General features: G+C 44.1%; 1 protein-coding gene and 1 non-coding gene across 5 annotated transcripts; both read left to right on the top strand.

The window, feature by feature from the left end:
• The first annotated feature begins 177 nt into the window (after positions 1–177).
• Positions 178–27,810, top strand: LOC138970758 (copine-3-like). 4 transcript variants are annotated; one of them, XM_070343272.1, is made up of 16 exons: positions 178–310; positions 2,547–2,701; positions 2,941–3,123; positions 5,055–5,234; positions 7,935–8,009; positions 8,571–8,645; positions 9,191–9,274; positions 9,718–9,807; positions 11,986–12,081; positions 12,708–12,794; positions 13,338–13,397; positions 20,954–21,087; positions 21,613–21,719; positions 23,084–23,226; positions 23,719–23,964; positions 24,513–27,810. In XM_070343272.1, exons 3-16 carry the CDS (start codon positions 2,962–2,964, stop codon positions 24,936–24,938), a joined length of 1,965 nt encoding a protein of 654 aa, XP_070199373.1. In that variant the 5' UTR covers positions 178–310; positions 2,547–2,701; positions 2,941–2,961; the 3' UTR covers positions 24,939–27,810. The 4 variants fall into 4 exon arrangements, with proteins under 4 accessions (XP_070199373.1, XP_070199390.1, XP_070199363.1 ...); XM_070343289.1 differs by having other exon boundaries at positions 2,938–3,123; positions 23,719–23,955; XM_070343262.1 differs by having other exon boundaries at positions 2,938–3,123.
• LOC138951191 (5S ribosomal RNA) lies at positions 15,787–15,905 on the top strand. Its single transcript, XR_011451044.1, has one exon. It is a non-coding gene; the product is annotated as a 5S ribosomal RNA (ribosomal RNA).

Genomic DNA, 27,810 nt, shown 5'->3' with positions numbered 1-27,810 from the left:
AAAGAGCAAAATTCTCACTCTGCGCGCGGTTCATTTCCAGAATCGCGTAGCGCGAAGTTGGAATTCCAACAATGGCGGCCATAGTTGGAATTCCAACAAAGCGCAGGTCATTTCCGGAAAAGCGCCGCTGACTAGATGGGACGCAACATAGTATATTCACTTGCACTGAGTTGTTCCCCTTCCATTATAATTGCAAAAATGTCTGCTACAGTATCGAGGTTGGTGGTGGAAAGCTTGCAAGCCAAATGAAAGAGTTTGGCAAACTGTGGAGTACACTTCCTTTATCTACAACTCATGATTTGAATCACTGGTTTGTACTGTGCATTGCTTCTTCAGTTACGTGTTTTGGTGTGATTATGAACTTTGAATAACTTCAATCGGTCCCACTTCAATAAAAGCTAGCTTGTAAACAGGACCCTGTTACGCCAATACTTTGACACATGATTACAGTTTTTGTCAGAAAACATTGAAAGAAACATTTGTTTTCAATGTTTTGGTAAACTTAATAAACGGTGTGACGGGCGCGTGTGAACCGTGTTTAAATCATGGATGTTCAAATGCTGTGTGGAGTACGCTCATTTTTCTGGAAATACACCAAGTTTGTTTGAGAATACTCAAGTGCAAAGAGGTGTTCCCAGGTCTGATAAATATATATATATATATATATATGCGAGTGAAGTGTTTAAGGTCGTGTGTCCGAACCTTGTAGCGTACAGACTAACAGAGAGACCATATATAAGGAAACTGTAATTCAGTCTGAAAGAATTTAATTAGTAACACTGCAGCCCTCCTGTAACAATTAACCACAGTGTCATTTTCCTGTGTAGGCGGTGCAGGGTGAGTGGATTAGATTTCAAAACAGAAGGTGTCGCTGTCAAGGTTGCATTGCGCAAGGATATTGTTCTGCGCTTTGGAGATCGAAGCTTTGCAAGGGGTTTACAAGTAGGATAGATAACTTAATGCCTGAAAGTGAAACATACTTGAGTATTGCGCAAGGCGCATACAATTATATGGACAGAGAAATTAACTGAACAGAATCTTCTTCTGCACCAGCTGGCAATATTGTGAATTTGCTGTCTTTGATTTGCATACATCATACATTACAAGTTTTAACCCCTTGACTGCCGCGATTTTTTTCATTTGCTGCATTCTATTTGCCATGGACGAAAGTCATAACACAGTATACTGTTACTAAAAGTGCTATAACTTTTTTATTTTTTGAATTAGAGATGTCAAATTTTACACAAATGTTCATCAGATATGTAACTTTTAGAAAATAAAAAAGTGATCGACAAGAAGAAGAAGAAGAAGAAAATAAAATAAAATAAAATTAACACATTACTAAAAGTGTGATTCTGCTTGAAAGCGTGTGCATTGTGCTTGAAAGCGTGTACATGGTGTATGAAAATCAGCGTTTTCATATGTCACATTATGTCCAAGACAAAAAGATGGGAGGTTTACATTAGCTGTTTACTCACCAAGTCACTGCCAGAACACAAATCTTTGTGTGGTAGGCCCTGAAGCACTCGGACAGACACAAGCCTGGTATAAAATCCCCATAACCTGATGCACCTACCACGTTTCTCACAACAAGAGGATGGTGACCACTACATTGGGTGTGCACGTTAAAGATCCCGATTGACAAAAGGGTCTTTCCTGGCAAAATTGCTTAGGCACAGTTAATAATTGTCTACCTATACCCGTGTGACTTGGAATAATAGGCCGTGAAAGGTAAATATGCGCCGAAATGGCTGCAATATACTGGCCGTATAAAATTTCATTTCACACGGCATCACTGCAGAGCGCCTAGAACTGTACCTACGGAATATGCGCGATATAAGACTCATTGATTGATTGATTGATTCTTTCATCTTCGTCACTCGAACCTGAAGACTCTCCATCATCATATAGATCCCCATCAACACTGTCATCATCGTTCATAATCTCATTCAAAACTTCTAGAGCTGATAAGCGCTGGAAGGGCCGTTTTCTTCCACCAGAATTCGAACATCCACCGAGGTCCGCCATCTTTGGTCGCATTGATAACTTTGTTTTGGTAATCTCGAGAAATCACGTTCAATTCGCGGAAAAATAAACTGAAACCAAATTGTTAAAGGTGTGCAACTCCTCCCCAGTCTTTCTTCCAACACTGTTAGCACTTGCCTCCCTTTAATCGTGTGTGTGCTTCTCATAAACCAATGACGCGCTAAGTACGAATGTGACTCGTAGATATGCGTCCGGGATATCAAGTGTACCTACGAGTGACACACGTAGCAGGCAGTCAAGGGGTTAATACAAAATCTTCAGATGTTCTTTAAACAGGGTGACTGTGAAGACTGTGATCGAGTGTTCTTTTTGTTCTTCCACTTCATCACCAAAAGTCCTTAATTGCTCATGCATGCATGGCTGCTAACAGTAACAGGAAGTAACACAGAGTGGACATTTAACCTTACGGTATATACTTCCGTCACTTGAGTGAAGATCGAGTTCCAATTACGCAGTGCATCTGTAGTGTAATGACCCTTCAGACATGTTGTGTGTTTCAGATTTGAAGTGATCTAGACTTTCTCTCACCAAGGTACCACCATTGCAGACAACACTGACAGATCTATGCAGACAACAAGTGGGGCTTTAATAACTTTACAAGGAATCCAGATCCAGACACCAAGTTCTTTGTGCAATTTCCTGATTTGTGCTACAGGTGAAGTGATCAGGATGATCGATGCAAACGCGGCATAATTAATGTGGAGTGTGTGTGCGTGTGTGTGTGTGTGTGTGTGTGTGTGTGTGTGTGTGTGTGTGTGTGAATTTCGGTGTGCATGCCTTGTATCTTGTTTTGTTTGAATGTATTGAATGTACTCACTGCCAAGAAATGTTTCTAAGTGTACTGCATATGGTGGAAATAAAATCCTATCTCTTATTTCTTGGCTTAAACAGCAGGAGCCAGAGACATCAGACAAGATGGCTGCTCCCTACGGTGTTCCACAGGCAGCAGAGCAGCAGTGCTTGTCGCGTGTGGAGCTAAGAGTGGAGTGTCGGAACCTCATCAACAAGGATGTCATGTCAAAGTCTGACCCTTGTGCTGTCATGTCCATGTCACAGCGTGGCGGTTACATGGCTGAGGTTTGTTTTATATGGATGCTACTTCATTTTCTAAATAAATTATGAGTACAGTGGGTTCCCTATTTTAAGACCTATTAACCTCTTCACTGCCACAGTATAACAGCATTTTGGTATTGCTGTGTGCCAGGGCAAAATTTCGCTTTCTTCGGTAGGTTCACTAATCTGTTCACTGCTCGATCATTTATTGAGATATCTCTTAGATCTTTGGCATGTGTTTTGCTTATACCCTTGGCTATTACAGGATGACATGATCATTGGACTTTGTTTGTGATTGTTATAGTAAAAATTGATATAATGACCATTTTCGTCAAAAATTACAGTTTCCGGACTTACACACAGTGACACACATTGCAGCACGTAAAAACCACACAAAACACTGCTAAAACTGGTGTCAAACATCAGGTACTCACATTACAGCCCATAAAAGTATTCTTTTGTGTGGTAATCCATAAATCACTTCTTGTAGAGCTTCCAGAACACTGTATCGCTTGAAAACAGGTCTACGAGTTGAGGTCCGATTTTCGGCAGCCATTGTGAATGGTGAGAATGCTAACACAGTTTTCAACACGTGGTAGAACGTGGTAGCAACTTTAGTAACTTATCCGAACGGTCTATGGGAAAGAACTGTGTTTAGAACCCCTACAAGTACTTGGACAGTGGTTACCTCCCATTTAGTTTTCTGAAATGTTGGTGACACAAATCCCACGTATGAGATACGGTTATGGGCGTACGACAAACCAAAAATGACCACGTATTACATACGGGGTGGGCAGTGAAGGGGTTAAGATCTGAGAAAAGCAGGTCTTGAAAAGGAGGGCTCAGACTCAACTTTCACTACAAGCCGCATACGACGTCGTCGAAGACACGTACTTATCGAAAAAGAAAACATTTCTGGGGATATCATCCGGAAGAATTTGTATGCAAAGTTTCATGAAGATTGGTCCAGTAGTTTTCTCAGCATCACTCTACACATTCACATACATACATATACACCACCACCATCTTCTCGATTCCTGGTCTATGTTAACAGGGCCTAGCATTGTAAGCCGTTCGGCGTACTTTACGCCGAAATAACATCTCCAGTACGCGGAACTCGATTTGGTGTACGCCGAAATGCAAAAACCTGTTATTCCCAAACGGTAAACCCAAACAGTCCCAGCTTTCGTTTTGTGCGCCGTTCGGTTCAATTCTCAATCGGTTTGACAGTTTGCTTGAGCAAGCACTTCCTCTGGCATCGCGCGAGCATGCTATGTACCGGTGTTTTGTGGCTCTAGACTTGAAATAATGTCTCGAAGCGACATTGTTGAACGTGGTCAGCCATTCAGTGACAAAGAATCCAGGTATTCCTGGAAGTGGGAATGGCTGGATTTCGTTCCGAAGGCGGAAGGCAAGTCAGAAGAAGTAATGTGCCGATACGGACTACGGACTATGGCATAATTTAGTTGCTCAATCTTCTTTGGGGGGGGGGGGGGAGTAATTTTAGGTAAAAAAAAATCTCCAAAAAATCTTCAAATTCGGGGGGCACTCCCACTCCCTCCTGCGGCCCCCAGACCCCCGCCTTTGTAAGCTGAACTCACTTTTTCCAATGCTAGGCCCTGTGTTAAACAAATTAGTCAAAACTTGACAAAATGTAAAAACTTATAAAAACAGACAGCATTGTGAAAAAGAGATTACATAAAACTTGATCAGAGGTATACAATATTCAGAGTGTCACACACAATTTTCTGCATGTTTTACATAATCAGACAATAAAATTGTGTTGAATTGAATGATAGGTTTCACTGTGCTGACACTTTTCACATTGGTTTAAACAAGACTTACACATATGATACAGTAATAAAATGAAAAACAGTAGAGACACAAACGCAAGAAAACACTTACATTACGTGCCCTATTTTCACAAGAATCAGTTGATGTTTCTATGACAACAGGTGGGTCGCACAGAGAATGTGAAGAACTGCCTGGACCCCAAGTTCTCCAAGTCCTTCACGGTCAGCTACTACTTTGAGGAGGTCCAGAAAGTCAAGATCGATGTGTACGATCTGGACAACCAAACCCCGGATCTTTCCGATGACGACTTTCTCGGCCAGATAGAGTGCACTCTGGGAGAGGTAATCTATAGTCGATGTCCGGAAATAACTCTTTCGAGTGATCAATTGATGACATTCGGATATAACTCTTTCAAGTTATCAATAGACGATGTTCAGAAGAAAAAAATCTGTTGAGTGATCAATAGACAATGTTCGTAAAAATAAGTCTGTCAAGTGATCAATAGACGATGTTCAGAAGAAGAAAAACTTTGCTCAGTGATCAATAGACGATGTTCTGAAATAACTGTGGAGTAATCAATAGACAATGTTCGGAAGTAACTCTGTTGATTGATGATGATGTTCAGAAATAACTCCAGGTTTGTATGGCTTGTGAAAGAGTGAATTGTCTTGCTTTTCTCGAGTTAAACTTTCCCATGTGACATTTTAGGGGCCCGGTAGCTCAGATGGTAGAGCACTGGACTTGTGATCGGAAGGTCGCAGGTTCGAATTCGGGCCGGGACGGACACGGGTCAACTTTATGTGCAGACCCAGAGACGGAAGCCATGTCCCACCCCCGTGTCATCACAATGGCACGTAAAAGACCTTGGTCATTCTGCCATAAGTGCAGGTGGCTGAATACACCTAAACACGCAGACACCTGGGTAGCGCGACTCCGTTGCTGCTAGCTTTCCACTGGGAGGAAGCGACCCGAATTTCCCAGCGATGGGACAATAAAGTAATGAAAATGAAATGAAAATGAAAATGACATTTTAGGCTAGTTACTAGCAAGGGGTGTGTCTGAAACATGTGGACAAGGAGCATGTGTGGAAAGTTTGTCTCATTAAAAGCAAGAGTATTCACTCTTCCACAACCCGTTCAAACCAGACGGAGTTATTTCCAGAGTTTGTCTGTTATTTACTAGATCTGTCTTACTTGAACAATAACAATAACAATAACAGCACTTTATTGTCCATTAAAATATTACATAAAAATGGAAATTTTTCTTCGGCACACCCTGTCTGCCTGTAAACGATTATAACAACAATTGTATAGGACGACACACATAAAACATAAAACATAAAAGGGATACAATCAAATATGATATTGCACTATGTAAATTTACCCTCTCATATCACAGGAGTTGGGTTTCACAGCCGAGTAATCACATTACAAATATTTCCCACACACCTTCACATGTACACATTGTTTGTTTTTTCCCAGCCGACCAGCCTCTACGTGATGCGAGAAGAATTTAAAATGGTGACTGCAGAAGGCAGGAATGACTTTTTAAACTGGTTTTTGCGTGCCAAAGGGACCTTATAACGTTTACCTGAAGGGAGAATTTCGAAACAGGGGTTGAGAGGATGGATCGGATCACGGACAATTTTGAGAGCTTTCCGCTTAATGGCAGCTTCGTAGAGACTGGTCAGCTGTCGTTGGGGTTGCCCAACAAGCTTGCTAGCCGTCGCAACAATGCGGTGGAGTTTAGCTTTGTTTTTAACATTTGTGGTACCATACCATGTCACAATGTTAAAAGTCAGTATGCTTTCAATCAAACTGCGAACTAGAATATATCTTGAAGGAGATGATCTTATGTAACCAGATTCTGCATGGTTTCTTATCTTTTTGCACCAGATTTTGTATGTGTGTGTTTCTGTCTATGTCTCAGTGTGTCTATCTGTGTGTGTGTGTCCACACTCAAGCATGCACACCTGATTTACCTGCAGAAGATGCATACAGGTGATATTTGTTATTCTCTGTTCAGCCTTTTGTTTATTTAAACTTGGGGTGATGTTTTTGCTTGTTTGTCTGCTTGCTTTTATCTTTGTCTTTGTTTCAATGATTCATTTAACTGTTGCCTTTGTTTTCACTGTCACGTCCAAGATAAAATATAGCCTTTGTTGCCTACTTAGATTTCAGATTTGTTTAAAAAAAAAATTGAAGTGTGCACAAGTAGCAATTTTTGAGTCACTTGAGAAAAAGTGACTCTATGTAATCGGTCAGTGTTAGTCTGTCCGGCCGGCCGGCCGGCCGGCCGTAGACACCACCTTAACGTTGGACTTTTCTCGGAAACTATCAAAGCGATCGGGCTCATATTTTGTTTAGTCGTGACCTCCAATGACCTCTACACTTTAACGATGGTTTCGTTGACCTTTGACCTTTTTCAAGGTCACAGGTCAGCGTCAAAGGAAAAATTAGACATTTTATATCTTTGACAAAGTTCATCGGATGTGATTGAAACTTTGTAGGATTATTCTTTACATCAAAGTATTTACATCTGTAGCCTTTTACGAACGTTATCAGAAAAACAAGGGAGATAACTAGCCTTTTCTGTTCGGCAACACACAACTTAACGTTGGGCTTTTCTCGGAAACTATAAAAGTGACCGGGCTCAAATTTTATGTGAACGTGACTCATTGTGTTGTGAATAGCAATTTCTTCCTGTCCATCTGATGCCTCATATAATATTCAGAACTGCGAAAGTGACTCGATCGAGCATTTGCTCTTCTTGTGGTAATAGTTGTGGTTGTGATTATTCATTTGTCAAATTTCTTAGGCTGTAAGTTCACTTTCCTTTGCTGCACTAAGTATAAAGAGATTGGTTTGGCATAACTCTAACTATTACACATATTCTATGCATTTAGAGTGCTTACTTCCCTTTGTTTAACAGATGTACTAAGTACAATTGACTCTTGCTCTGATTTAAAGTAGACTGTGTTGCCTAATGTCACATGTGCGTGTATCTTCTACAGCTTTGACTGGTGTTTCTGTGTTCAACAGCTTGTGTCGAACAGTCCCTACACAAAGCCGCTACTGCTGAGGAATGGACAGAAGGCTGGAAATGGCAGTATAACGGTAAGATATTTGGCAGTTTCAGAGAGAAAGAGACTGTGCGTGTGTGTGCGTGTGTGTGTGTGTGTGTGTGTGTGTGTGTGTGAGTGTGTGTGTGTGTTTTCACACGGGTGATTCATGAAGCTGCATCTGTGGCGTGCTCAATGGCCTAGTGGTCAAGATGTCAGCCTTTTGTGTGGAAGGTTTGGGGTTCGAATCCCAGCCATGTCTGGTGGGTTAATCACTTAATGGTGTTGATTTTTTAGATCTCCCAGGTCAACTTATGTGCAGACCTGCAAGTGCCTTATATATCCCCCTTCATGTGTAAACGCAGGCAGAAGACCAAGTACTCACGGTAAAGGTCCTGTAATCCATGTTAGACTTATTTGTTTATGATTATTTCTATTCAGGGCTGGGGAAGGCAAAGACAGCGAGAGAGAGGAGATTTGGTGCGCTGCCCTCATAAAGCGTGCCCTAGAAAAGTTTAGATCTCTAACATCTCGCTCCCCTACAATCAAAAATGGTTGTGGGAATACCTTACTTTTTTTTTTAGTTTATTTGATGTTTATTTTGTGTCATTACCAGGTGAGAGCTGATGAAATAAAGGAAGGAGGGGAGATGGTCAACATTTTCTGCAAAGCAAAGAAACTGGACAATAAGGTGAGTTGTGGGTTGTTGTTGTTAGGTTTTTTTGTGTGCTTTTTTGTGTGTTTGTCTTTTCAATCTTGTTCATCTTCCTATTCCAGGCATGAAAATTCTCCGTATTTTCCGTATTTTTGAAAAAAATAAACCGTATTTTTTATTTTATTTTTTCCGTATTTTTCCTTTTTTTTTTTTTTTTTTTTTTTTTTTTTTTTTTTTTTTCCTAGTCATAGTTATAGTAAAATAGTTTTGGGGCCATGTTTGAATCCAATTTTAAGGCTCAGATAGCCCCTGATTGCACCAAATTGCACCCTTGAAAAAAAAAATTTCCGGGGGAGCATGCCCCCGGACCCCCCTAGAAGTTTTGGCGCTTCGCGCCTGCGAAACTTGGCGCTTCGCGCCTGCGAAACTTGGCGCTACGCGCCTTCGAATTTTGTTTTCAGTATTTTTATTTTTTTCAGTTTTCATGCCTGCTATTCATTCTCACACAAGGATACTTTAATAGGGAGAATACAGATGTTCCCAATTCTTTTTTTTTTAGAATGGTTTTATTCTGTCTTCAGGACTTTATGGGCAAGTCCGACCCTTACCTTGAGATTCTGCGACCAGCGTCGGATGGCACCTGGCAGATTGTTCACAGAACAGAGGTAATGTACAGCGCTAAGATTATCATGTCGTAGATACAGAACTTGTTAGTGGTGAGACAGGTGAACTTTAGTAAGAAAAATAAATAAATAAATGGATTTTTTTTTTTAAAGCACAATCACCACAGAGCAGACTTTTGATGTATTAGAAAGTGTTGTTATTTATGCTGAAGTTACTCTGCCAGGGACATGAGTGGCCCCTGGCCAATGCAGTAAGCCTGAACAACCAGGCCATTGTTCCCCTGTGCTGATATTGTTGCTTTTTTTTGTTGTATGTGTGTGTGTGTGTGTGTGTGTGTGTGTGTGTGTGTGTGTGTGTGTGTGTGTGTGTGTGTGTGTGTGTGTGTGTGTGTGGACAACAAGCTTTAGTTTATATATGTGCAGAAGTACTGTAATGTACTTGTTTTTTTTCAAGATTCAATGATGAACAAACAATTTTTATACAGGTGAAAAAAAATGATTTGAACCCCAGCTGGAGACCTTTGGAGCTGTCTCTGTTTTCCTTGTGCAAAGGGAACTACAAAGAAAATGTCAAGGTGAGAAATGTGAAGCCATTTTTATTTTTTCTGTTTCTGTTTTTGATGAGCTAAGTTAGTCTGGTTTAGTCTGTAATTATCAGAGAATATGAGATGTTCAGGCGAACCGTTTTCATGAGGCGGAGGCGGCCATTGAGAGGAAACCCTAGCCTGCTGTGATATCTAACAGCCCAGTGTACCATTCATATGACTCTCGATTCAATTCCCAGTGAAAAAACCTGTGGTTTCTCAGCTCTCTTGAAAACAGTTCTGCTTTGCTCTTTTTATATTTGGTCAAGTTTTGACTAAATATTTTAACATCGAGGGGGAATCGAAACGAGGGTCGTGGTGTATGTGCGTATGTGTGTGCGTGCGTGCGTGCGTGTGTGTGTGTGTGTGTGTAGAGCGATTCAGACTAAACTACTGGACCGATCTTTATGAAATTTGACATGAGAGTTCCTGGGTATGAAATCCCCGAACGTTTTTTTCATTTTTTTGATAAATGTCTTTGATGACGTCATATCCGGCTTTTCGTGAAAGTTGAGGCGGCACTGTCACGCCCTCAGTTTTCAACCAAATTGGTTGAAATTTTGGTCAAGTACTCTTCAACGAAGCCCGGGGTTCGGTATTGCATTTCAGCTTGGTGGCTTAAAAATTAATTAATGACTTTGGTCATTAAAAATCTGAAAATTGTAAAAAAAAAATAAAAATTTATAAAACGATCCAAATTTACGTTTATCTTATTCTCCATCATTTGCTGATTCCAAAAACATATAAATATGTTATATTTGGATTAAAAACAAGCTCTGAAAATTAAATATATAAAAATTATTATCAATTTTTTTTCTTTCGAAATCAATTTAAAACACTTTCATCTTATTCCTTGTCGGTTCCTGATTCCAAAAATATATAGATATGATATGTTTGGATTAAAAACACGCTCAGAAAGTTAAAACAAAGAGAGGTACAGAAAAGCGTGCTATCCTTCTCAGCGCAACGAATACCCCGCTCTTCTTGTCAATTCCACGGGCACTGCCTTTGCCACGGGTGGTGGAGTGACGATGCTACGAGTATACGGTCTTGCTGCGTTGCGTTGCGTTCAGTTTCATTCTGTCAGTTCGACAGCTACTTGACTAAATATTGTATTTTCGCCTTACGCGACTTGTTTGTTTGTGTGTGTGTGTATATATATATATATATATATATACACTAGAATGAATACCCGCTTCGCCGGGTACCCGGCTTCGCCGAAAAGAAGTAGAGCCGAATGATACCCGGCTTCGCCGGGAAGAAGTAGAGCCAAATACCCGGCGAAGAAGTAGAGGAATACCCGGCATTGCCGGGATGAAAGCGTTGTGGACAGTGACCTTCTAAAAATAGTAACGGGAATATGGATTGACGCCACACGAAGGAAGGGAGATAAACGCAAAACACTGGAGAAGATAAGGAAGAGTTACTGGGAATGGATCTGGGAAGATGAACAGAAAAACCATAATCGGTTCTGCGCTGCGCGCTGAGAGCACGTGTTGAAAATTCTCATCGACCAGGTTGTGTCCGGGGTCTACCTGAATATGCCCACCAAATTTCATTTTCATTTTTTTCATTTTCATTACTTTATTGTCCCATCGCTGGGAAATTCGGGTCGCTTCCTCCCAGTGGAAAGCTAGCAGCAACGGAGTCGCGCTACCCAGGTGTCTGCGTGTTTAGGTGTATTCAGCCACCTGCACTTATGGCAGAATGACTAAGGTCTTTTACGTGCCATTGTGATGACACGGGGGTGGGACATGGCTTCCGTCTCTGGGTCTGCACATAAAGTTGACCCGTGTCCGTCCCGGCCCGAATTCGAGCCTGCGACCTTTCGATCACAAGTCCAGTGCTCTACCAACTGAGCTACCGGGCAGATCCATCGAGAACTTTGGCCGTGCATCGCGCGCACACACACACACACACACACACCACACACACACACACACACACACACACACACACACACACACACACACACACACACACACACACACACACACACACACACACACACACACACACACACACACTGACAGACACAAGTCGTATATATATATAGAAGATGTGCTGTTTAACTTACAGAGGGTTGCAACTTTCCGATAGCATAGCTTGCTTGAGTCTGTTTATACTCCTTAGGATCTAGCTAAGTCTTGCTTGCCTTTCTCCTTTCAGCTTGATGTGTATGACTGGGACAGTGACGGTTCACATGACTTCATCGGTGGCTGCACCGCTACGCTGGAGGAGATGTTGAAAGCTTCTGCACAGGAGGTCAGATAGTATTTGGTGTCATCAAACCATTTTTACATATATAACTCTTTGTACAGGAAAATAATCCACACACACACACACACACACACAAAGTTAAAAAACAAGAGAATTTTGTACTCGTCAAGACAAGGACAGCACAAACACAAAGTCAAAGTGTTTGGCTTTGGAGGCTTCTTCGGGAAATAAATAACAAGGGAACCAAAAAGCAAAAATAAAAGCAAATAAAAAAAAAGTAAAGAACCGAGAGAAACAAATCTGAAAAAGACAATAAATCAACAAACAACAAATCAGCAAACGCATCTTGCTAAAGTAAAAAGTTTGTCTACAGGTACCTTTACAAACAGGTACAACAGTTGAACCCAGTATAAAGATAAAGCTGCAAAAAAGCAAACAAACATGTGAACAAATACAAAAAACAAAGAAACGCTATGATTGTGATGAAATAGAATTATCTTGTCAAATAAGACAGGAATTCATAATGCAGTGTTATGCACACACAAAATTGTCGTTGAAACCTATAATTATGTTAATGTCAAGGACATTATTGAATAACTTCTTTTTGCTGAAGACTTAAAATATTTTATTTAACTGTAACTAATATTTTCCCCATGTTTGTGTTCATGCAGGTGTCCCTACCATTGATCAACCCCAAGAAGAAGGCTAAGAAGAAAAGCTACACAAACTCAGGGGTGCTGATCGTTTCTTCGTGTAAGGTAAGTCAATCAATGGCACAATCCATCTTGTGAAGACAGTTCGCCTGGCCGTCTCAGTTCTGGTCATGCTTTAACATAGGATCAACTCAACTCAACTCAAATTTTATTGGCTTCAATTTCCACATAGAAGAATTTGTCTTGCGCTTGGGATTAAGACATAGGCAGAAAGTAAGAGTATAACATATAAATAAGACCCTGCATCCCTCCACTTGGTCAAAAAATCTCTAAATGTATCCTTTGATTCACGACTCGATCCTTGTCCTTTAAAACCTGATATTCACAGATTTTTGTTTTGTAAAGTGGATATTATTTTCATGTGGTCTTTCTTGAGGCATGAAAGTATAGAGGGGCCAATCTGTTGGTTAAGTTTATGCATTTACTAGCTTAGAATGTTTTAGAATTAAAACTGTTAAATGTTTGTCACTGCATCTAACAATGAAAGATTAGGATCTTGCTACGAATTTTAGATATTTAAGACCAGTTTTCAGGGACAGATTTTGTTCTTTATTTCACAAGTGTAATGTGGTTCTTGTATTTCATCAGGTCATAAAACAGCACACATTCTTGGAGTACATCTTTGGTGGAATGCAGATCAACTTCACAGTGAGTGGTAAAATGCTTTGAATACGACTAGTTATAATTTGTCAGATGGATTGAGGTCATGCACAGCATCTGCTCCCATCTGCGGGAAGGACAGTACCAGTGTAACCTCACTCTGTGTTAATTGTATATATGTTGGTTTTATCACCGAGTAATAGTTATGTACAAATACCAAATTTTTCTTTTACTGAATTCTCATCGAGGCTGTGAACAATAATCTTAAGGCAGTAAATACTTGCACATAATTTTGCTTAAAAGCGTCAACCACCCTGAAACTACACCCTTCCTGCGTGCACTGTGATGTGTCTGCATGTGGCCTGGTATTGTGTACAGTAGGAACACCCCCCCCCCCCCCCCTTATAAGACCCCACAATTTAAGACTTCCTCCTTTTTAAGACCCTGAGCTTTCTCAGATGTTTTGTTCATAGCCTCTGTAAGTTTATATCTCCGTTTTAAGACTTGATTTTCTTACAGTTTATATCTCCGTTTTAAGACTTGATTTTCTCACAGTTTATATCTCCGTTTTGAGACTTGATTTTCTCACAGTTTATATCTCCGTTTTAAGACTTGATTTTCTCACAGTTTATATCTCCGTTTTAAGACTTGATTTTCTCACAGTTTATATCTCCGTTTTAAGACTTGATTTTCTCACAGTTTATATCTCCGTTTTAAGACTTGATTTTCTCACAGTTTATATCTCCGTTTTGAGACTTGATTTTCTCACAGTTTATATCTCCGTTTTAAGACTTGATTTTCTCACAGTTTATATCTCCGTTTTAAGACTTGATTTTCTCACAGTTTATATCTCCGTTTTAAGACTTGATTTTCTCACAGTTTATATCTCCGTTTTAAGACTTGATTTTCTCACATTTGTTAAGGTTGTAAAAGGGGGGTTCCACTGTACTAATGTTTTAATTGTCTGTTTTCTTCACTTACATTTCACCTGACATGCCATCCACTCCAACCCAACCACCCCTATTCTCCACCCTACACTTTTTCATCTGGCACATCCTTCCTGGGCTTCTTGTTCTTCGTTCATGGGCTGAAATGCCCACGTTTTTTACGAAAGTCTATCTCAAATAACCAAAGGGAAGTAATCGCTCTTTATGCATACGACATGTGTGATAGAGTAAGCGAGAGTTGTACGGAACCTTATCTCCTGGCACCTGATTGTTCATTTTAATGCTTGTTATTCTCTCAGGTGCCAGGAGATAAGGTTCCGTACAACTCTCGCTTACTCTATCACACATGCCGTATGCATAAAGAGCGATTACTTCCCTTTGGTTATTTGATATCTCAACATCGTTCTGCCTCATTCTGTTTGAAAGTCTATCTGACAAATTTTTACCCTGCTATTTAGGAAGCCATGTGCTGTTTTCAGGGGATGCTTACTTGGTATATTCATGTCAATATAACACTTACCTCGACAGTACTATTCTTGCACATTATCTATTATAGGCCGAAAAAATTGGACAAAACGCTGAGTGGGTACAATTATCTCCCATAACCATGCGCCACCGTGGATCCCAAGCACTGTCCGAGTGCTTCCCCCTTACAGGATGTAGGTGGCGCGTCCTCTTTCTTTTTTCGCGCGTGTCAGACCGGCTGTGTTTCTGCTACGCTCCCGGATTATTTTGGACTAAGAGGCTTCTTTTCTGTGTGGACTATCACCTGTTGGATTATTGTGTGTTATTCCACTTCTGGCTTGAGGCTACGTTGTGTTTCCTTCAACTTGTGCCTCCGTTTTTGTGTGGCGGACTCGGCGTGCCTCCCGTCCTACTTCGTGGTGACCGGTCGTCTGCTTCTCGTTTCGCCGCATTCACTTGAGTATTGACCTAAATTTTCTTTGAATTTTGTTAATTCTCGGTCTTTAAGGGTACGTACAGGGCGAGGTAGGATGTCTCGTCCTGTTTTGGGCTCTGGTTCTACGGAACCAGAGTCTGCCGGGGGCAACCCTTCTCCGGGCGCCCAGCGTTATGTTTTACGCACGGAGAAGGGGATCTTTCGGCGCTCCGACTCTCCCTCCCCAAACGCTTTGCGTTTGCGGCGAGGGAGGGCGGAGAAAGCCTGTTTGAGCAAGCTCAATGCGAGCTTGCTCAAACAGGCTGGGCTTGAGCCTGGGACTTCGGGCGGGGCTGCGCCGTCGAAGGTTCGGGGAAGGTCGAGGGGAAAGAAAAAGCTTCTTTCTCCTTCTCCTTCAGTGGAACAGGCTTCCCCCCCTTCGACGCCGTTGTCCGGCCCTCAGTCTCAGGCTTCAGCTCCTCCCGGTTTCAAGCCTGGGGGGAAGGTTTCCTTCTCCCTGGCTCGAATCCGGGGGCAGGTCGATTCCCAACCCTCTTTGGGGGTTGGTGAATCCGATCTAGGGGCTACTGGAGAGACTCAGGTTTTGACAGCCAACGGCCATACCACGTTGAAAACACCGGTTCTCGTCCGACCACCGAAGTTAAGCAACGTCGGGCCCGGTTAGTACTTGGATGGGTGACCGCCTGGGAACACCGGGTGCAGTTGGCATTAAAATCTTCCTTTTCCGGTGCCTCTCCTGTGCCCTCCTCGGTTTCCACCGCTGTGGAAGCCAGGAGGGACACGGGTCCTCCTCTGAACTCCCTCGCTGGGTCGTCTGCTGCTGTTTCGACAGTAGTTTCGGCCTCTTGGGGGGGGAGATCGGAGATGACGGGGTCGCTGAATTCCCTCCCCGCTGGGGTTGGGATGCGAATTGACCCCGTTCAGGGCGGTCCTGTGGGGGCAGGGGTTTCAGGCTTCGTGCCTACGACCACTGCTACTACGGTTCCCTCTGACGTCCGTGTGACTGGTGGCTGTCCCTCTTGTTAAGACGCTCCGGCCGACTAGTTACTGGACGTGGAGGTGTTCGACAGAACGTGGTACTTCTGTCGAATGGTCAGGGAGACGGGAACATTGTTTCTGTTGCTCAGACCGACACCTCCGACCGGACCGTCTTGACCCCACGCCATTCCTTAGCGTCTGGTGTTCGGGTGACGGATGGTCCGGACCAAGGGTCCGGAACGTTCCAGGCTTACGGGTCGGGATCGAACCGGACCCACGGGTCCCGACTGGACTTGACCTCCGGGTTTGGTCCGGACGGGACCCATGGTACGGGACCGAACGGTGCGGGGACAGTACCTCTGGCCCTTGCCGGACCCCCGGACCTACGGGTCCGGATGGTACGGTACGGGACCAGTGGTTCGGTCGGGACCGGACCACCCGACCACCTCTGTTGGTCTGGGTGGTCTGGCACCGAACCGGAACACACCGGACCACCGGACCTACGGGTCCGGATGGTACGGTACCGGACCAGTGGTCCGGTCGGGGCCGGACCACTCGACCACCTCTGTTGGTCCGGGTGGTCTGGCACCGAACCGGACCATGCCGGACCTACGGGTCCGGATGGTACGGTATGTCCACGTCCGACCGAGCCACCCGAACACTTCTGTGGGTACGGATGGTTCGGTACCGAACGGGACCTCCGGATGCTACGGGACCGGACCGAACCTACGGGTTCGGATGGTCCGGTACCGGACCAGTGGTCCGGTCCGAACCGGACCACCCGACCACCTCTGTTGGTCCGGATGGTCTGTCACCGAACCGGACCATACCGGACCACCAGACCTACGGGTCCGGATGGTACGGTAGGTCCACGTCCGGACCGAACCACCCGAACACTTCTGTGGGTACGGATGGTTCGGTGCCGTACGGGACCTCCGGATGGTACGGGACCGGACCACAGGACCGGAACATCGGACCACCCTATCGGATCGGTCCGGACCACCCGACCACCTCTGTTGGTCCGGATGGTCTGGCACCGAACCGGACCTACGGGTCCGGATGGTACGGTATGTCCACGTCCGGACCGAGCCACCCGAACACTTCTGTGGGTACGGGTGGTTCGGTGCCGAACGGGACCTCCGGATGGTACGGGACCGGACCGGACCTACGGGTCTGGATGGTCCGGTACTGGACCGGTGGTCCGGTCCGGACCGGACCACCCGACCACCTCTGTTGGTCCGGATGGTCTGGCACCGGACCACCGGACTTACGGGTCCGGATGGTGCGGTGTGTCCACGTCCGGACCGAACCACCCGAACACTTCTGTGGGTACGGATGGTTCGGTGCCGAACGGGACCTCCGGATGGTACGTTCCTCGGGAGGACGCGGGTTCAGTGCCATGCTTTCCTTCGGGAGGCGCACCTCCACTGTTTTCTCGTGTCCAATCTGTTTCGTCCCTCCCTTTTCCCTTTGACTCTCGAACTCTCCCTTTCCAGACTTCGAGTGTTTAGGGTGGGGCTGACGGTGATGTGTTCGTTGGGGAGGTGCCTTCGGTCAAGAAGGTGGAACTGAGCTCTGCTTCGTTCCACAATCTTGAGGCCACCGTTTCTTCCACAGTCGAGGCCCAATCACAGGCCTTGACATGGATGAGCACGCTGTCCACACTGTTGGACCCTCCCGATCGGGCAGAGTCCGATTTCACTCGGGTCCTTGACACGGTTCGAGTGGATCGGGCTTTGCATGCCGTGCGATCGTGCGTGACGTCTGCGGCAGAATTGGCCATTGGAACACGGGTCCACTTTATTGGCCCTGTTCCGTGATCATTTTCTGCCTACTTCTATAGTGCCTCCGGATATGAGGAAGAGTCTGAGGAACACGTTTCCTCAGCCTTCTTCCCTCTTTCATCCGGACACTGTTCGTTCTGTGGTGGAGTCCACACGCCAGAGGAACACTGATTCTCTGATGGTTGGCCTCGCTGCTTCGGCGACGGCGGCGGGGAGTAAGAGAAGTGCTACAGTCACCTCCAGCTCCCAGCCTCAGAAGAAGAAGAAGAAGCCAGTTTCACTGCCTCCTTCTTCCTCCTCTTAGGCGCCTGTTGCGTTCCCAAGCAAGACGAAGGGTGCTCAGACAGGTAAGGGGAAGCAGCACCACCAGGGGGGGTGGTCGCAAGCCTGTGCCTGCCCGCCAGCAGAATTTTCAGTGAGTCCCGGCCCTACGTTGACGCCCCCTCAAGTTGCCCCTCTTTCGTCCGTCGGTTCCCTTTTTCGGGCCCGCGGCATGTGGGGCAGACTGGTCTCCAACCAGTTTTTCTTGAGGGTGGTGTGGTCGGGGTTTTCTCTACCGCTGTCGTCACAACCTCCATTGTCCGCTCTAACCTGGACGTTCCCCCCTCCTCGAGACCCTGCCAGATGGCAGGCTCTTCAGGACGAGGTGAACTCGTTGGTCGAGAAGAAGGCGGTCTACCCCCTTTCTCAGCCTTCTCCGGGGTTCTGCTCCCGCCTGTTCGCCGTCCCCAAAAAGGACGGCCGGTTCAGGCCGGTGTTGGACCTCTCCACCTTGAACTTGTACCTTCACAGGTGCAAGTTCAAGATGGAAACCCCTTCGTCGGTCCGGTTGGCCATCCGGCCAAACGATTGGGCCATGTCTGGGACCTCCAGGATGCTTACTTCCACATCCTGGTGGCCCCGGGGTACCGACATCTGCTCCGGTTCGTTTGGGAGGGCACAGTGTTCGAGTTTCGGGCCCTCCCATTCGGCCTGTCCTTGGCCCCTCTGATTTTCAACGGGGACAACAACACCACATGCTTAGCTTACCTTCGCCACCAGGGGGGCACCAATTCTCGGTCCCTCTCCCTGTTGGCGGAGGAGATTCTGCTCTGGTGCCAGACCAATCAGGTCCGGATGTCAGTCCAGTTCGTTCCGGGGAAACTGAACGCCCTGGCCGACATTCTCAGTCGGGGCGATCAGGTTCTCTCCACAGAATGGACCATCGCTCACAACGTTCTACAGCGTCTGTGGGCAAGGTGGGACCATCCTCTGATCGATCGGTTCGCAACTCGATTCAGCGCTCGGCTTCCCAGGTACGTCAGCCCCTTTCGAGACATGAATGCGTTCCACTTGGACGCATTCACTCTCTTGTGGAGGCTCCTCGATGCTTACGCCTATCCCCCGACATCTCTGATTCCGAGGGTGCTGGCAAAATATCTGCAGGAACGACCAAGACTGATTTTGGTCGCGCCTTACTGGCCAACAGCTCCGTGGTTTCCAGATCTTCGCGGTCTCACCCACGTAGACCCTCTACCTCTGGATCTGGACGGGGGAGGTCTGCTCCAGCCTCGATCATGCCTCCCTCATCCACGTCCAGAGAGTCTGTGCTTGACCGCATGGCTCTTGTGCGCTCCAAACTGCTTGCACTAGGATTGCACAAGAGTTCAGTAGAGTTTTCCTTGAACGCTAAGAGGCGATCAACTAATCAGCTCTACGACTTACGCTGGAGAGCTTGGGCCACCTTCGCCTTGTCCAAGGGGATAAAGCCGCTTTATCCCTCAACACAGGACTTGGCCAACTTCCTGGTGGAAGTGTATCAAAAGAAGAGTCTTTCTTCTAAGACTCTTCTTGGATACAGATCTGCCATCGCTTCCACGATTGCGGCCGCTACTGGTCGCAGATCTGAACACTTGATCAGGTCCTCCCTCATCGCTAATGTCCTTTCGGGTATTAGCAATGCAGCGGTGTCTAAACCTCGGGTTTCATTTCCCAAGGGGGATGTCTTTCTGGTCCTCAAACTCCTGCGTAGCAATGAGTTTGAACCCCTGGCAGGCATCAGTATCAAGTTGCTGATTTTTAAGACTAATTGTTCCTCATCGCTTTAGCCACTTGCCGTAGACTCAGTGGTATTCAAGCTTTGAGTGGCCTGGACTTTGACATTGAGTTCACCACACAGCAGTGGTTGCCAGCATGGTCACGTCAGTCTAAGATATGTTTCTTGGGTATATTTTCTTTTACGGTAGTACTGTTCGAAAATTGCCTGGGTATCTTAATCCTTGGATTTAAGTGATTTTGATTAAGGAGTTTAATACTCTACATATCACCCTCACACCACTCTGGTATTCTGTGCAAGAATAGTACTGTCGAGGTAAGTGTTATATTGACTGTAAGGCTTCTTTTTAAGCCTACTGTCTATATGATACTTACCGAGACAGTACTATTAGAGTTTCCCTCCCGCCTCCCCTCTTGATATGTTATGGGCTTTTTGAGGGTCTGCAGCTCATAAAGAAAGAGGACGCGCCACCTACATCCTGTAAGGGGGAAGCACTCGGACAGTGCTTGGGATCCACGGTGGCGCATGGTTATGGGAGATAATTGTACCCACTCAGCGTTTTGTCCAATTTTTTCGGCCTATAATAGATAATGTGCAAGAATAGTACTGTCTCGGTAAGTATCATATAGACAGTAGGCTTAAAAAGAAGCCTTACAGTTTCTATAACCCATAGAACCCTGACTAATTTGATGACAGGATTTTTCCCTGAGCACTTGGTCTTGTGCTTGCATGTACACACAAAGGGGGATATAAGGCACTAGCAGGTCTGCACATAAGTTGACCTGGGAGATCGGAACAAATCTCCACCCTTAACCCACCAGGCGCGGCCGGGATTCGAACCCACAACCTTCTGCTTGGGAGGCCACCGTCTTCTCCACTAGGCCATTGCGCCTGTCGTTGTTCCTGGACAAGCAGGATCCTTATGCCTGCAGGTGTAATGTTCTGTCGCTTGTGTACAGGTGGGCATTGACTTCACAGCATCCAACGGCAACCCCGCTCAGCCGACCTCCCTCCACTATATCAACCCTTACCAGCCCAATGAGTACATGCAGGCAATCAGAGCTGTGGGGGATGTTTGTCAGGATTATGACTCGTAAGTACTGTGCTGGTTAAGAATAATAATAATGATGAACACTAAATTATCACCGGAGCTCACTGCGATGTACAATAGCAAAGCGCACAGACACACACACACACATACACACACATACACACACACACACACACACACACACACACAACACAACACAACACAGCACAGCACAGCACAGCACAGCACCGCACCGCACCCCACCCCACAGACACAGACACACACACACACACACACACACACACACACACACACACACACACACACACACACACACACACACACACACACACACAAAGATGGTTACAGATGCATTGCAGCTAGCTCACAGCATTTCTGAAGCAAGTCGATTTGTCGTTTAAAAAAAGGATATAAACAGTCAAAACATTTACACAACTATATCTCACATAAATTCATTTCTGTATATGTACATTCCGTATGACTTTTATGTGAAGCTCTGCTAATCACGTGTCTCATATACACTATTTAATTGTTTGTGATCACAATTAAAGGCTGTACACTTTGCAGGGATAAGATGTTCCCAGCTCTGGGGTTCGGTGCCAAGATCCCTCCCAACCAGCAAGTGTCCCATGAGTTTGCCATCAACTTCAACATGCAGAACCCTTTCTGTGCAGGTAGGACACAGTTTTTGCCTTGGGGTGAAATCAACTTCGCAAAGTTCACTTCACAAAGCTCACTGCAAAAAGCCTTGGCACTGAATTTTTGGTAAAAACACTCTGCGAAGTCAACTAAAGACCTCTACGAGAACAAAAAAAGTAGATGTTTACTCAAGGCAAAACTGGGGGGGGGGGGGGGGGTTATTCTGTCTGCTTAAAACTGACAGGATGTTATGGCTCAAGTGTACAGTTAAACCCCCCTTTCAAGCCCCACCACCCCCCACCCCCCAATTTAGGACTACCTACTTTATAAGACATTGCTTTCTGAGATTTTCTGTTCATAACCTCTGTAAATTTACCTCCAATTTAAGACTCCCTCCTTTTTACATTTAGTCAAGTTTTGACTAAATGTTTTAACGTAGAGGGGGGAATCGAGACGAGGGTTGTGGTGTATGTGTGGGTGTGTGTGTGTCTGTGTGTCTGTGTGTGTGTGTGTGTAGAGCGATTCAGACCAAACTACTGGACCGATCTTTATGAAATTTGACATGAGAGTTCCTGGGAATGATATCCTCGGACGTTTTTTTCTTTTTTTCGATAAATACCTTTGATGACGTCATATCCGGCTTTTTGTAAAAGTTGAGGCGGCACTGTCACACCCTCATTTTTCAATCAAATTGATTGAAATTTTGGCCCAGCAATCTTCGACGAAGGCCGGACTTCAGTATTGCATTTCAGCTTGGTGGCTTAAAAATTAATTAATGACTTTGGTCATTAAAAATCTGAAAATTGTAAAAAAAAACCAATTTTTTTTAAAACGATCCAAATTTACGTTCATCTTATTCTTCATCATTTTCTGATTCCAAAAACATATAAATATGTTATATTCTGATTAAAAACAAGCTCTGAAAATTAAAAAATATAAAAATTATTATTAAAATAAAATTTCCGAAATCGATTTAAAAACAATTTCATCTTATTCCTTGTGGGTTCCTGATTCCAAAAACATATAGATGTGATATGTTTGGATTAAAAACACGCTCAGAAAGTTAAAAAGAATAGAGATAAAGAAAAGCGTGCTATCCTTCTCAGCGCAACTACTACCCCGCTCTTCTTGTCAATTTCACTGCCTGTGCATCGAGCGGTGGACTGACGATGCTACGAGTATACGCTCTTGCTGTAAAAATGCAGTGAGTTCAGTTTCATTCTGTTAGTTCGACAGCTTGACTAAATGTTGTAATTTCACCTTACGCGACTTGTTCAGATCTGATTTCTCACATTAAAAGGGGGGGGGGGGGGGGGGGGGTTCCACTGTTTACATACACAAAAACCATAACATGCATGTGTTTGCTTTACCGGTGACTCAGTGCTTCTTTTCGTTGCAGGCATTGATGGGGTGCTGCAAGCCTACACTAACTGCATTCGCTACGTACAGCTGTACGGGCCCACCAACGTCGCTCCAATCATTGCCCACGTGGCTCGATTCGCTGCCGCTGCTCAAAAGGAAGAATCAACAAAAGGAGCTCATGTAAGAAATAAGATCCCAAATAGCTTGGCTCATTGAGGAAGAATTAACAAAAGGAGCTCTTGTAAGAAAAATGATCCGAAATAGCTTGGCTTGTAAAGGAAGCATCAACAAAAGGAGCTCATGTAGTAGGACAAATGATCTTGAATAGCTCGGCTCGTTAAGGTCTTTGAAAGAGGTTGAAAAAGAGTTTACCCGGTCCCATGCAATCACACCACCAGAAATGTTCTAGGCCATGTTTCATGAATACTAATGAAGCTACTAGCATGTCTTGGTGAATGCCTAGCATCCCCTACTCAGAAATTACATTCACGAGTCTCAACAGCAGACAGTATAGTTATCGTTAGATGTGGCTGTGATATCCACATTTATCAGTCACAGTGTCCAGAAAGAATGAATCATATCAGATGCGTGCATTGTCTGTCTTGAATGATTTGTGCACAAAGGCGCTTGAATTACGCTTTCTCTGAAAGACTGGTGTTTTTCATCTCGCAGGCGTACTTCATCCTGCTGTTGCTGACAGACGGCGTGCTGAGTGACATGGCCAACGTCAAACAAGCCATTGTGGATGCTTCCAGCCTTCCCATGTCCCTCATCATCGTGGGCGTGGGGGGAGCGGACTTCTCTGCCATGAACGAACTGGATGGCGACGATGGAGTGTTGAAATCTTCGTCTGGTCAGCCCGTCCGCCGAGACATCGTCCAGTTTGTTCCCTTCAGGGAGTTCAAAAAGGTGGGACAGGTAATTTTGGATTAGGTGTTGATGCTTTTCAGTTGTATTGGTTTAGCTTTTGAGTTGGGTTTATTCTGAGTTGGTTTGATTTGGTTTGGTTAAGGTCTTTAGTCTGTCATGTTTATTGTTTTTAAAGGACAGTGTTTGTCAAAAGACAAATTCCAGAAATAAAACTGTTGGGTTTGTATTGGTTATGAAAGAGTAAATACCCTTGCTTTTAGTGAGACAAGCAATCCACAGGCCAATCACTAGCGAGGGGTGTGTCTGAAAAACATAGACAAGGAGCACATGCGGATTGTTTGTCTCATTAAAAGCAAGGGTATTCACTCTTTCACAACCCATAAAAACCCGACCGACTTATTTCTGAACATCATCTATTGCCAATGTTGATTAGGTGGGAGACACTTTTGATATCACTAACTTGGGTTTCCTTGCATGGCTGATCAAATCCCAACCACATATGCTGAAGGTTAGATAGAAGAATTAAGCATTTACAACAGGCTAGACAGAAGATTATCTACAACATCTTTTATTAATTTGTCATTTTGACATTGCAGAGCACCCCGGCAGAGCTGGCCAGGCATGTCTTGGCAGAGGTGCCCAAACAGGTGGTTGAGTACTACAAGATAAAGGGCATGAAACCCAACCCCAAACGAGAAGCCCCACCCATGCAACAAGGAGCCCCACCCCCACAATGGCAGGGAGCCCCACCAGCTCAACCGGGAGCCCCACCCACTCAACCGGGAGCCCCACCCACTCAACCGGGAGCCCCGCCCACTCAGTGGCAGGGAGCCCCACCAGCTCAACCAGGAGCCCCACCCACTCAGTGGCAGGGAGCCCCACCAGCTCAACCGGGAGCCCCACCCACTCAACCGGGAGCCCCGCCCACTCAGTGGCAGGGAGCCCCACCCCCTCAGCAGGCTGGGGTTCCTCCTTATCCCACTGGGGGGTCAGGGGAAGGGGCTCCACCTCCCAAACCCTGAGCTTCACTGCGTTAGGCATTGTGAGGCTGCAAGCTCCTTTTGCTATATAGTGCATTTTGCCTTCTGCTGAATTATTAGTTTTCATTTTGTTATGAGCTGAGGTATCTGTTTTCATTTTGTCAAATGCTGAATTATTAGTTTTCATTTTGTTATGAGCTGAGGTATCTGTTTTCATTTTGTATTGAGCTGAATTATCAGGTTTTTTTATTTTGCCATGAACAAAATCGTCTCTTTTCATTTTGCCATGTGGTGAATTGTTTGTTTTCATTTTGCCATTGGCTGAATCGTCTGTTTTCATTTTGCCGCAGCTGAATCATCTGTTTTTATTATGCCATGTCAGTTTAGTCTTTTTTTTTCATTTTGCACTGAACTAAATGTTATTTTTTGTTTGCCTGTATGTTTGGTTGTTTCATCAACATGTTTGGTTTCTCATCAATAGGCTAAAAATCATGGCTCTTTGGTGAGATATAATTCAGGTATGCCTCAGATCATTCTTATTTGTATACACTTCTTTTGACGGCTTTTGATTATGGCAGTGTTGATTAGCATTTGCCTAGAAAATGAGCTTATGATTTCTGTATCTCCTTCGTTTTGTTGGGAAATTTGAGTTTTGATTTTGAATGACCTTGTCGATTTCAAAGGCAAAATATTGCAATTGTTGTCATAGTTACTTCTGTTGTTTGAAAGTTATCTATACCCTACACCATTGTATACATCTAGGTGCTATGTTCACAATAGCAGGTACACTATTTACAGATGAATGAATAATGATCATTTTGGGACACTTCGTTTATACTGTACTTTGTGGAACACTTGTTAATCTTTTTAAGCTTTTAATGTACTGCTTGATTTGTCATTTTTTTGGTAAGTATTCAGCAATAATTTTGGCGACATTTTTTTTGGTTAGTTTTCTGCACTGAAGTATGTACTGGTAGTTTTGTGTTATGTACATATTTTATGATGGTGCCTTAGCTTGTTTCGTCGCCATAATCCTATGAACAAAAAAAGAGAATAGTGCAAGCAATTTTAGTGAGATTTCAAAAAGATTGTCTATCATGTTGGAAACCTGCTGAGAATAAACTGTTTCGTCATCATGAAAAAGTGTGCTGCATATACCAAAAGAACTACATTCACTTTGACACAACATTTTAGTTTTAGTGAATGCAGTGAACACGCAACGTTTTCATGACTTACACTCTTTTCTTTTAAAGACCAAATCATTTGTTAACATCATAACTTTAACCTATCTGATCAACAAAGGGAAGTAAGCACTATAAATGCATACGACATGTGTAATAGAGTAAGTGAGAGTTTTTCAGAACCAGTCTCCTGGCACGAACAAGCGACTTTCATCCTCATAACTTTACCTGTTTCATTTTGATTGTTTCGAGGCAGCTTTGTAACATAAAGGTGTGTGAAAGAGCTTTGTCTCAGACTCGGACATCTTGCTGTATCCTTAGTTTTTGATATGAGGGTGAAACGGAACTAATTTCCTCAGTGGCATATTTAATTTAATTTCCATTTACTTTTCTGTCACAATTTATCACATTGAGACAGTTTTTATAATTTATATTATATATAATGTTAAATAATTTATGAGGACAAAATCGGTTCCCCTCCCCAGGCCTTTAAACTGGATCTAATATTAAAGTCCCCACATAAAGGTTGAGTTAACCAACTCATGTGCTTAGGAAACAGCATGAACAACTTAAAGAGATAATGTTGCAGGGCTGAAAATAAAGTTGACCTGCTTTATAGGCCCACTCCGTCTGGTGAAAACATTTCGCCTCATCGTCTCAGATCTATAGTCAGGCTTTTACTTGGGCTAAGACCGTCCCTCCAAGCTCTGCAGCAGTATCTCTCTCAAGTTGTTCATGCAGTTACCTAAGCACATGAGTTAGTTAACTAAACCTTCATGTATCCATGGACTTTCACACTTTCAACATTTGTTTTGCTATGTCCATTCACTATGTTAATCATTCATATATGTTATGGCATTCTGTGTTATAATGACAACAGGTTTTCAGTTCTACTGTTTTCCCTCAAGGGCAAGTGCTTTATAACCCCCTGCGGGTTAGGGGGAAGAATTTACCCGATGCTCCCCAGCATGTCGTAAGAGGCGACTAACGGATTTTGTTTCTCCTTTTACCCTTGTTAAGTGTTTCTTGTATAGAATATAGTCAATTTTTGTAAAGATTTTAGTCAAGCAGTATGTAAGAAATGTTAAGTCCTTTGTACTGGAAACTTGCATTCTCCCAGTAAGGTAATATATTGTACTACGTTGCAAGCCCCTGGAGCACATTTTTGATTAGTGCTTTTGTGAACAAGAAACAATTGACAAGTGGCTCTATCCCATCTTCCCCCTTTCCCCGTCGCGATATAACCCTTCGTGGTTGAAAACGACGTAAAACACCAAATGAAGAAAGAACCCCCCGCGGGTTAGGGGGAATAATTTACCCGATGCTCCCCAGCATGTCGTAAGAGGCGACTAACGGATTCTGTTTCTCCTTTTACCCTTGTTAAGTGTTTCTTGTATAGAATATAGTCAATTTTTGTAAAGATTTTAGTCAAGCAGTACGTAAGAAATGTTAAGTCCTTTGTACTGGAAACTTGCATTCTCCCAGTAAGGTAATATATTGTACTACGTTGCAAGCCCCTGGAGCAAATTTTTGATTAGTGCTTTTGTGAACAAGAAACAATTGACAAGTGGCTCTATCCCATTTCCCCCCTTTCCCCGTCGCGATATAACCTTCGTGGTTGAAAACGACGTTAAACACCAAATAAAGAAAGAAAGAAAGTGCTTTATAATAGAACTTAGAAAATGCTGTATAATGTTTTCCTTGTCTACTTCAAATAAATCTGTTACCCTTGT

The sequence above is a fragment of the Littorina saxatilis genome, linkage group LG1, assembly GCF_037325665.1.
Source record: "Littorina saxatilis isolate snail1 linkage group LG1, US_GU_Lsax_2.0, whole genome shotgun sequence".
Classification (NCBI taxonomy): domain Eukaryota; kingdom Metazoa; phylum Mollusca; class Gastropoda; order Littorinimorpha; family Littorinidae; genus Littorina; species Littorina saxatilis.
Note: the sequence above shows the minus strand (reverse complement) of the source record. Positions and strands in the feature narration are given on the sequence as shown.